The sequence below is a fragment of the Phyllobates terribilis genome, unplaced genomic scaffold, assembly GCF_046119375.1.
Source record: "Phyllobates terribilis strain yellow unplaced genomic scaffold, ASM4611937v1 Scaffold_4__5_contigs__length_816908805, whole genome shotgun sequence".
NCBI classification, from domain to species: Eukaryota; Metazoa; Chordata; class Amphibia; order Anura; family Dendrobatidae; genus Phyllobates; species Phyllobates terribilis.
In genome coordinates, this window is record NW_027362764.1 from 652440144 (window position 1) to 652452426 (window position 12283).

General features: G+C 40.0%; 1 protein-coding gene across 4 annotated transcripts in view; it reads right to left on the reverse strand.

Annotated features, from left to right (window-relative positions):
* Positions 1–12283, reverse strand: part of STAU2 (staufen double-stranded RNA binding protein 2) — a 379482-nt gene that overhangs the window by 204284 nt on the left and 162915 nt on the right. For all 4 annotated transcript variants that reach the window (XM_073679451.1, XM_073679449.1, XM_073679450.1 and 1 more), the window contains one exon: positions 5297–5509. In XM_073679451.1, the coding sequence (XP_073535552.1) occupies positions 5297–5509 (213 nt within the window). The remainder of the gene's footprint in view (positions 1–5296; positions 5510–12283) is intronic.

A 12283-nucleotide genomic window follows, 5' to 3' on the forward strand; every position in this document is an offset into this window, starting at 1 on the left:
AGTGCAGATCTGCAATTTTTTTTCTAATTCCGATTCAGCATGAGAAAACAATTGCAGCATGGTCATTTCTCATGCTGAATCGGCATTAGAAAAAAAAAAAGCGCAGCATGCTGTTAGTTTCTCCACAAATTGGACAACGTGCACCCATACAAAAGTCTATGGGTGCGTGTAAAACATCGGACTGCATTCGAATGTCATCCGAGTGCAGTCTCATGTATATGCTTGGAAACCACAAAGATTGAGAAATGAAGTTCTCCGTTTTCTCCTCACCTATGCTGCAATTCTCTCATGCGAGACAATCTGATCACACTAACTCTGATAGAGTTTGAGTCCAGTGTCATTCACATAATCGGCCCAATTCGGTCGCCTGAGAGAACCGACAGCCATGTGACCCCAGCAGTAAGTCTACAATGGTCGATCCTCAGCCTTAAACGATCGGTGATCGGCTACACAAAATTTGTCTGATTGTTTAGACAGGCCAACTATAGTTTCGATGCGCACAGAATAATGGTTAGGTTAACAGGTTGATCTGTTAGCATAGAGTACCATAGCTCTCGGCAGCTCAGGTCCTGTTTACATGATGTGCTGCTGAGATCAAGGATTTTTAAGTAAGCTTAAAAGGGGTTTTCCCACAAACAAAAGTTCATTTCAATCAATAGATCTTGGAATAATAATAAGTTTCACAATTGGATGTGTTTAAATAAAATGTTCCTGTGCTGAGATAATCTTATAAATGTGCCCCTGCTGTGTACTGTGTAATGGCTGTGTGTGACCGTACAGGAACATGGTCTGATCATACCACAGCTCCTGGGCAGGGGAGAAAGCAAAGAGAGTATACAGACAGGACAGCAGGGGATCACAGCGGATTCTTTTTGTGAGGTAAAACATTTCCCTGTCTGTTTACTTAAACTATGTTTACTTCAAAGAAAGAATTAAATGTGAATCCCTACTCTCCTGTCTGTATACTCTTTTGCTCTCTCCCCTGCCCAGGAGCTGTGGTATGATCAGACCGTGTTCCTGTACAGTCAGACACAGCCATTACACAGTACACAGCAGGGGCACATTTATAACATTATATCAGCACAAGGGCATTTTTTAAACACATCTAATTGTAGAAAATTATTATTATTCCAAGATCTATTGATTAAAATTAACTTTGTTAGTGGGAAAACCCCTTAATTGTGAAATGAACGTGGCCAGTCCAAAGGTACCCTTACTGGTTTACAATGCTGCAGCTATGTCCATGGTCACCTTGTGAAATGACATGCCATCACCTTAGCAGTATTTGAAAAAACCCAAAGCCAATACAATACCAAGCAGAAAATCTGCAAGATCTTTAGTATAACTCATTCCATTGATTGTTTGACCATAGAGATTGCATAAGGTAGGGTTTTACTTTTTATTTTTTTGTGCGAGTTTTATGTTCAATTCCAGTATTAAGGCGTTCGTATACAGTTGATGAAAAGGAGTGGCATCAACCAAAATGATTATTTGTCGGGTAACCTTTAAGACAGAGAGATCATTTTAGCCAACCAATCGTACAACAACGTGAAATGAAGTTCACAATGTTTGATTTGTTTTTCAATGATGTAAAATATTTTGTAGAAGGAAAGATATTTTGGCCTCGGCCAAAGGTTCATGTGTTTTCAATGAGTAGAGTAGAGAAAGCCGCTGCCAGACATTTCTTAATATTTAACCCATCATCTTAAACTGCACCATTTATAAAAAAGAGGATTTTACATATGACCACATACATGTCTATTGATTGTTTGCAGAGACAAAGCAACAGGCAATGTGATTATTTGCTCATTATAATCTCTGCCTCTCCGTTCCCCATTAGTGGGATGTCTCATGCATTTAATTTCTGTGTTTATTAATTAGGTTTAAGTACATACAAAAGAAGCAATGCATGCAGCAGTGCAGCAATAGTGGGCACAGAGGTAGTATTCACGCCCAGGTCTGAACACATTAGAGCAGGGTTCCCCAACTCCAGTCCTCAAGGCCCACCAACAGGTCATGTTTTTTGGATTTCCTTAGTATTGCACAGGTGATGGAATTATTGCCTGAGCAATACTAAGGAAATCCTGAAAACATGGCCTGTTGGTGGGCCTTGAGGACTGGAGTTGGGGAACCCTGCATTAGAGGGTCCAAACGTTATTTTTTCTTACACAAAGCATATATCATAAATTGCACCTGTTAGATGCAGGGACTAGTTACAGACTTTCCAATGGGATCAAGGAGATTTAAATAGGACCTTTCACCAAATTTTTTAATGAACTGAACACAGTGTGTGATCGTGGCTGCAGAGCAGAATAAAACATTTGGGTTGTATTGTTTTGGCTTTTTTTATCTTAAATTATTTCACCTCTGTTGCAGTGATATTAGCAATGAAAGTATTTGGCACCTAATGAGTTAACTTAAGTCCACATGGGTGCTATCAGAAAGTACTCAGTGTGGGCATGTACTACTTCTATTTGTATGATGCTGAACAATCATAAGCAGGCAGCAACACTCAAAAGGAAAAACACCACAACCCCACAATTACAGAGAGCAGATTTCTGATTGTGTGAGATATAAGGAGACTGATCTCCTGGTCTAACCTCCTACATGATTAGAAAGCACAGATGACTAACACCTTTGAGATATGGTCACTGTGGGGTGAGGGGCAGAACAGCAGATTTTAGTTGTGTCACATTGCAAACCCTTCTGTTACTTCTTCTAGTGTGGCCACTTCTGCTGTATTGATCCTCCCTTCACATTGCCTGTCCAGAGATATGTCAGCATAACACTCATGTCTGTTGGGCTCAACATGTAATCAGAAGATTCAGAAGAGAGCAAGAGAAGCGGCACTTACCACAGGCCATTTCAGTAAAATGCACTTTAGTTCACAGGACTGCAGACAGAGAAAGAGATGAGCAACAGCTGTTTCGGATGAGTACACGCTTCTTTCGGCTCACTGCGATTGTAAACTTGAGAGCAGGGCCCTCACTCCTTTTGGTATCTGAGCTGTGTGTTATTCTGTAATGTCTCTACAAGTCTCTCTAAAATGTGAAGTGCTGCAGAATATGTTGGCGCTATAGAAATACAATTATGATACATGGATGTTAAAAACAGACACACGGAACATACACTGATCCAAAACACTGATGACACCAGTACCATTTTTTCACGTACATGTTTAAAACCAGACACGTAAATGAGTCCTAAGTGCGATCACTAACACTCTGCAATCAGGAGAGATGATAGAAGGGTTAGAAATGCGACAGCTAAATTCAGCTGCACTGCTCCTTCCCCCAACACCGACTCATGCAGGAGGTTAGACCAGGAGATCAGAGCTGTATCATTACATCTCAAACAGTGAGAAACCTGCTCTAAGATATTGTAGGGGAGAGTTCATTTTTCCTTTGAGTGTTGCTGCCTGCTTGTGATTGGTCAGCATCACACAGGGAGAAGACATGCACACGCCCAGTGAAAAATGTCTGGCTGATAGATTCTCTTCAAGTCCAAGTGAGTGCCGTCAGTAGGATCAGCCCTCCTAAGCAGTCTATATGGGCACGTAAGTCATAGGAAGCTGAATAAAATGATACACTGGTATGTGCAATCTGATGTCTTATTTCAGAGAAAACCACTTTTTTCGTATTTGTATATGAGCGGTTCAGGATTATGGGCCCGATACTGATCTGTATGAAAATCTGCATCCAGCGCTTGTTATATATGAAAGGAGGTGTTACCAGTGTGAGACAAGAAACTAACACAGAACTGTAGAACTGAATTTTGTCACACAAGAAGCACATATACTACAGCAGAGCTGTGAGAGCTGCAGCAAAACAATATTACCCCCTGTCTGCCTGTGAGCTGGAAGCTGAGAGGAGCCTGCAGATGTGTCAGGTATAATCACACACAGCTCTGCAGTGAGATCAGGAGAGCAGAGAGCGGCCATCACACATCACACTGGTAATGCCCCCCTTTTATTTCAAATAACATCTGGAGGCAGATTCTCATGCAGATCAGTGTCCGGCCCATAGTTCTTACATCTCATTTACATACAAGTAAAATGTGGAATAAGACATCGAATCTCAGATATCAAGGTATCATTTTATTCAGCTTCTCATGACTTAGATGCCCATATAAACGGCTTAGGAGGGGTGATGCTACTGACAGATTCCCTTTAAAAAAAATATATCACATTAGATGCCAAATATTCTGATGACTAGTATCTCTGCAATGGAGAAGAGGGAAAAAAATATATTCTGCTCAGCAGGCAATATTACATCCTGGGTCCAGTTCAACATAAAAAAAAATTGGTAAAGGTCCTTTAAGTTATGCCACTGAAGGAGTTTTCTACATTTTCCTGGTTGATGCCATATTACAAGTCCATATTTCCTTCCTTCACTGCCTGTATAGACAGTTCTTTCCCTCTGCAGACTCTCACCCAGTCTAAAGCAAAGATCAAAAAGTTAGCAAAAGAAAAAAAAGGATCTCCCATATTACTGCATCTGCTCAGCGGCAAAAAGTGGGAAAAAAAAAAAAATACCGTATATAATCTTGAAATCTCAGTTATGTGGACAGTAACAAAAAAAAGGAAACAAAACACTTGTGAAATAAAAAAATTATAATGAAACCTGAATTGTCATTTTCTGATAATACATTCCTTGTAAAGCACTAAAACAGAACTGGAGAGTGACCTGTACATAGTAAGAAATAAAAGGGCCGTGTCCTAAATATATGGTTTTGTACAGCGTCAATAAACATTACATAATACATGAAGTATTGCTATTTATACTGTCGTTTTCCTCTATTCCAGCAGTAGTTACTATGAAATCCTTACAATTATAGATAATAAGACTCGTTTAGGTTATACAATGAAAAACATGTGCAAACCACAGACCAACACAAAAACATGGCTGCTGGTTACTCATTACTGGGTGCACTGACATTGTGCAGGCAGCAGATAACCGCAGCAAGTTATCCAACAGCAAACAGTATGGAAATGGTTTCATTGTATAACAGGCGTGGAGGGACCCAGAGAAATCTTATATAATCAGGTTTATATTAATGCCTGTATAGTTTCAGACCACAGACTGTTCAATATTTTCCAGCAAAAGGTCTGAAAAAGCGGACAATATCTGCAAAGTCCTACTGACACAAACAGAATGCAATCTATATGGCCACCTCCAGCAGTTCCATAGATGGTGTATGGATATGTATGGTAATGCATAGACAATGGAAAAGCAACTAGGTGACATTTGCAATGCTGTGTCATATTTTGAGGAATATGCAAATTAATTGGAAATACCTTAATTATTGTTTTGGGACGCCTCTTTATGTAAAGCCTTGGTTTCTCAATCACGGGGAGAGGTGGGAGCTTCCTCAGTTCTTGCAGTACAGCAGCAGCTGCCCGCCTCTTTGCCAACTTCTTACTGTTCCCCTCACCTTCCGCAGTAAACTCACCCACTGTCACCTTTGTAACAAAACTCTTCATGTGTGGAGGACCACTTTCCTTAGTCACCTAGAGTTAAGAAAATGAAAAGATTGAGAAAGTCGACAAACTACACAAATCAAATACCTCGCAACGTGTGGGGTCATGATTGCACGTGCGAAAACGCTGCTTTTTTTTGGTCTGCAAGTGTCTACACCAAAAGATGCAACAGCAATCTGGTCTTAGGATCGTGATTTTGTTGCGATTTTTATGTATTTTTGGAGCATTTTTTAATGACTTCTTTTATGAGCTCAAACACTGTAAAGAAAAAAAACGCACCAAAAAAATAAATAAATAAAAAACAATGGGCATGGGTTTTCATGAAATCACATACACATTGCTTATACTTTTAAACACAGAACAACAAAACCAAAGAAAGAAATGAGCAGGAGCATAAGTTGGCATTCATGCGATGTGTAGGAATACGTCTTGTTGGAATGTGGCCGGGAGCATGCCTATCACATACATGACCGCCGCTCCAGACACTGGCACCGGAGAATCCTCACAGCACGATTCACAAGTCTGCAGTCACATAGATTACCTGTAGACTTGTAGATTTAGACCAGAAAACCCCTTTAAGATTTACCAATTTAATAGAAATCGATAGTCATGCTTATTCAACCATTCAAAACCGAAGGTGAAAGCACATCCCATAAGTATCAGTAAGGTTTTAGGCGGCTGATGCCCATTTGTTCAGAAAACCGATTAAAAAAAAAAAAAATTTACATCTATACTTATATGACAAAAGTATTCTCGGAGTGATGCCTTTATTGGCTAACCAGAAGAAAATATATATTTGTAAGCTTTCAGCGCGCACAGAGGCTCCTTCTTCAGGCAGGATTACAAATCATTATTAATTCATTTGTAATCCTGCCTGAAGTAGGAGCCACAGTGCTCTTAAAGCTTACAAATATATATTTTCTTCTGGTTAGCCAATAAAGGCATCACTCCAAGAAAACTTCTGTCAGAAAAGGTACGTACATAGATTTTTCTGAACACCACGGTACCACAATATAATTTTTTGTTGTACATAGAAGTAAAGAGAAAAAACAAAAAACACAGCAGCCACTAACCAAAATCCCCATCATTCTTTGACCTGGGGAAGAGGGGAAAGTGAGGCTTGAGGGATCTCTATAATGTGTCTCTATATAATGTCTTTCGGCTCCCAAGGAGACCATCATTTTGTGAATCTAAATATATTCTATCTTCATATTAAAGTTTAAAGAAATACCAAAATGTTCATCAGGCTGACCTAAGCTTCATATCCCGGTGTTTTTCCGCTTTTCAAATCAAACAAATCATCCTCCTGGTGACTTGTAATATCTTCATATTTTCTATGTATTTGCTTAGTATCGCTATTTAAATCAGATGCCAATAGGTAAAAAATTTGGCATTTTGTTTTTCAAAGCATAAAGAGGTTCTTTAGGTTCAGAATGTTGATGCAACATTTGATCTGTGAGTGTCCAACGTTCATCCTTTCTGAGCAAACGTTTGAGGGAGCCGTGCTGCCCGAACGCAGCAGCATCTTCTGCTCTGTACATACAGTTAGGTCCATATATATTTGGACAGAGACAACATTTCTCTAATTTTAGTTCTAGACATTACCACAATGAATTTTAAACAAAACAATTCAGATGCAGTTGAAGTTCAGACTTTCAGCTTTCATTTGAGGGTATCCACATTAAAATTGGATGAAGGATTTAGGAGTTTCAGCTCCTTAACATGTGCCACCCTGTTTTTAAAGGGACCAAAAGTAATTGGACAGATTAAATAATTGTAAATAAAATGTTCATTTCTAGTACTTGGTTGAAAACCCTTTGTTGGCAATGACTGCCTGAAGTCTTGAACTCATGGACATCACCAGACGCTGTGTTTCCTCCTTTTTGATGCTCTGCCAGGCCTTCACTGCGGTGGCTTTCAGGTGCTGTTTGTTTGTGGGCCTTTCTGTCTGAAGTTTAGTCTTTAACAAGTGAAATGCATGCTCAATTGGGTTGAGATCAGGTGACTGACTTGGCCATTCAAGAATATTCCACTTCTTTGCTTTAATAAACTCCTGGGTTGCTTTGGCTTTATGTTTTGGGTCATTGTCCATCTGTAGTATGAAATGACGACCAATCAGTTTGGCTGCATTTGGCTGGATCTGAGCACAGAGTATGTCTCTGAATACATCAGAATTCATCCGGCTGCTTCTGTCCTGTGTCACATCATCAATAAACACTAGCGACCCAGTGCCGCTGGCAGCCTTGCATGCCCAAGCCATCACACTGCTTCCGCCGTGTTTTACAGATGATGTGGTATGCTTTGGATCATGAGCTGTACCACGCCTTCACCAGACTTTTCTCTTTCCATCATTCTGGTAGAGGTTGATCTTGGTTTCATCTGTCCAAAGAATGTTCTTCCAGAACGGTGCTGGCTTTTTTAGATGTTTTTTTAGCAAAGTCCAGTCTAGCCTTTTTCTTCTTAATGCTTATGAGTGGCTTGCACCATGCAGTGAACCCTCTGTATTTACTTTCATGCAGTCTTCTCTTTATGGTAGATTTGGATATTGATACGCCTACCTCCTGGAGAGTGTTGTTCACTTGGTTGGCTGTTGTGAAGGGGTTTCTCTTCACCATGGAGATTATTCTGCGATCATCCACCACTGTTGTCTTCCGTGGGCGCCCAGGTCTTTTTGCATTGATGAGTTCACCAGTGCTTTCTTTCTTTCTCAGGATGTACCAAACTGTAGATTTTGCCACTCCCAATATTGTAGCAATTTCTCGGATGGGTTTTTTCTGTTTTTTCAGCTTAAGGATGGCTTGTTTCACCTGCATGGAGAGCTCCTTTGACCGCATGTTTACTTCACAGCAAAACCTTCCAAATGCAAGTACCACACCTCAAATCAACTCCAGGCCTTTTATCTGCTTAATTGAGAATGACATAACGAAGGGATTGCCCACACCTGTCCATGAAATAACCTTGGAGTCAATTGTCCAATTACTTTTGGTCCCTTTAAAAACAGGGTGGCACATGTTAAGGAGCTGAAACTCCTAAACCCGTCATCCAATTTTAATGTGGATACCCTCAAATGAAAGCTGAAAGTCTGAACTTCAGCTGCATCTGAATTGTTTTGTTTAAAATTCATTGTGGTAATGTGTAGAACCAAAATTAGAAAAATGTTGTCTCTGTCCAAATATATATGGAACTAACTGTAGTAGCGGCACTGCCATACCCAATACAGTGGTACTAAACTGAGCAGAAGGGGCCGCAGCACTAAGCAAGCTTCACAAACAGCTGGTAAGTGGGGCTGCCGAGAATCAGAACCCCACCAATAGGATATTAAAGACACGTCCTGAGGATAGGGAATTAATATTCTAATATCAAAAAATCCCTTTAATTGGTAGAAACTAGAAAATGACAAATAGCCGGAAGTCCAGTAATCAGAATGAATCAGGCTGAGTCTTCTTCATTGAAGTCAATCTCTATGCTGGAATGTGCCTGTACGAATCTCCTGCATATGTGGTCTGATAACAGCGCAGGTAGCAGGAAATCATTACTCTCTGCCCACGGTTCTTAGAAAATGTCACAGAGTTACGTCAGTGAAGTAAAATACAAAAAAAAACTGTGGGCAGTAAGACACATCATATTCTTAATCAGCAGACAAAGATTCTGGGAAACTGGTAAGTACACATTATGCCCCCGAGGCCACCATTATAGGAGAAAGCATGCGAGTGAAAATACTGAAGACTTTCATAGGACTCTATAGATAACAATACATTCCAACGTGCAGCATCGGAGAGACCGAAAAATGCAGTCCGCTTGTTTTCCACAAAAATAAGAAAAACAAAACATCATATTCTACTGTCATCTCTTCTATGGTCACCTTTTTAAAGTGTGTTTTCCATGAAATATCACAGCATTTCAGAGTAAAACACAGCTGTAATAACAGCGAGATTCATGCTATGATTTTAGCATTGTTCATTTCTGGTCAGAATCCCTTAAAAGGGAACCTGTCATGTCTAAAAACGCTAGTCACCTGAAAAAACAGGGTAAAATCGAAGATAAATAGCCTGCCTCACTGGAAGTGCAGCTACAGGGATAAAATTAACCAATATCCTCCCTGCAGCTGCTCTCTTCCAGTGAGGTGAGGTGAAGTGCTGCGCTGCAGAATGATTACAGTTCGTTCACTGGAAGAAAGTGGCTGTAGAAATTATACAAGTTAATTTTCTCCCTGTAGCCATGCTTCCAGTAAGATAGCCTAATAAGATTTTAATACTACATAACTGAAATGAAACCTAATTCTGTAGGTTAATAGTGTTTCTGGACATGACCTGTCCCTTTTAAAGGGAATCTGTCAAAAGGATCAACCCCCTAAAGCCATCTATATGGGGATGCAAGTCATAGGAAGTTGAATAAAATGATAATCTGCTATCTGAAGTCTTATTCCCTGAGAAATCCACAATATTCTTATATGTAAATGAGCTGTTAAGATCTATGGGTTGTACAGAGATACTTCCCAAGAGTCTGCTGCTGGGGGTGTGTACTTCTTCCCCTGTATGATTCTGGCCAATCATAAATAGGCAGCAAAATACTGGGAAAAGAAAAACACACCCATGCGGTAGCTCAGAGCAAGTTTCTCAGTGCGAGACATGTAATGACAGACAGTGATCTCCTGCTCTCACTGCAAAGCTGTGCATGATTAGAAAGTGCTGGCAGTAGAGCAGATATGATTGCGATAATTTCACTAGGGGCAGCACAGCACCATAAAAGGATAGCTGATAGAAGTGTTTGCAAGGAACAAAAGCTCAGCTGCACTGCCCTTCCTACCACACTGACAGCCATGAGGATAGCTGAAAAAAGTGTCACAAATCATGCTCATCGCTGATTTACTCCCAGCATTTTGTAATCACACACAGCTCTTCAGAGAGATCAGTGAGGATAGCAGACGGTCATTACATGTTTCACACCAAGAAACCTGCTCCAAGCTACTGTGGTGGTGGTTCCTTCATGCTTATTGATTGAGCAATGTCAAAACAGAGGAAATAAGTACATGTCCCCAGCGGCAGACTCTCAGGAAGATGTCTGTTCCGCCCAGAGATCTTAACAGTTCATTTAAATATTAAGAAAAACTGAGATTTCTCGGGAATAACACATTGAATCGGAGATACCAACTTGAAAGTATCATTCATTTTATTCAACATTCTAAGACCTGCATGCCCACATAGTTGACTTTAAGAGAATCATTCAGAAGGATCAACTCTCCGAAGTAATAGAAGAACTCTACAATTTTGTTTTCTGAGATTCTTTATGGCCCCATACACTTTTGTGGGAGTTGTACTATGACAATATACAACTGTGCTTGTACGGTGATGCAAGGCAGTGTGGCATGAGGCCTTAAAGTGTAATTTGAGCTAACACATTTTCATAATGTGAATTCACATGTTCAGGGACTTTCATACACAAGTCTTATAAAATTATTTATACATTATTATAATTTTGCTCTCAAAATGCAGGCAGAGCATCAGTCTTAATCAGCTCCAAAATACAGATTTTTATTTTTTTTTATTTTTTATTTTTTTAACATTATGGCCACAATTTAAACATTTTTCGCCAGAAAGATGTTGTAAAACTTGCATAGTTGGTAGTTGTGTAACATTTCTGCAATTTTTGCCATAAAAAAAATTCCAATATTAATTCATACAGAAATTTCTCCAACAAACTCGTAGTGTAACAAAAACTGGGGCACGTGGACGTGGCATTAGAGAAATTTGACAGAACTTGGCCTTCCAATAACTACTGATCGAGACATACATCTGAACTATGTTTGACCAGTTTTCATACACAGGGTGGGCCATTTATATGGATACACCTAAATTATATAGGAACGGTTGGTGATATCAACTTCCTGTTTGTGGCACATTCGTATATGGGAGGGGGAAAACTTTTCCAGATGGGTGGTGACCCTGGCGGCCATTTTGAAGTCTGCCATTCTGGATCCAACTTTAATTATTTTTCAATGGGAAGAGGGTCATGCGACACATCAAACTTATTGAGAATTTCATAAGAAAAACAATGGTGTTCTTGGTTTTAACGTAACTTTATTCTTTCATGAGTTTTTTACAAGTTTATGACCACTTATAAAATGTGTTCAAAGTGCTGCCCATTGTGTTGGATTGTCATTGCAACCCTCTTCTCCCACTCTTGACACACTGATAGCAACACCGCAGAAGAAATGCTAGCACAGGCTTCCAGTATCCGTTGTTTCAGATGCTGCACATCTCGTATCTTGATGGTATGGTGTGGTATATGGGATACAAAGATAGTGGGGCCATTCTTCATCAATGGAAACCTCAATGCCACTGGATATCTCAAATTGCTACATGCTGATGTGTTGCCCTCTTTATGCACTGAAGATGGCATGTTCCCTGAGTTTTTCCAACAAGATGGTGCACCACCACATTATGGGTGTCAGGTCCGAGCATTCCTACATGAACAGTTTCCTGGAAAGTGGATTGGTCGTCATGGGTCAGTCGTCGTGGACCAAGGTCTCCCAATCTGACCCCCTTAGACTTATCTTTGGGGTCATCTGAAGGCAATTTTCTATGCTGTGAAGATACGAGATGTGCAGCATCTGAAACAACGTATACTGGAAGCCTGGGCTAGCATTTCTTCTGTGGTGTTGCCATCAGTGTGTCAAGAGTGAGAGAAGAGGGTTGCATTGACAATCCAACACAATGGGCAGCACTTTGAACACATTTTATAAGTGGTCATAAACTTGTAAAAAACTCATGAAAGAATAAAGTTACGTTAAAACCAATCACACCA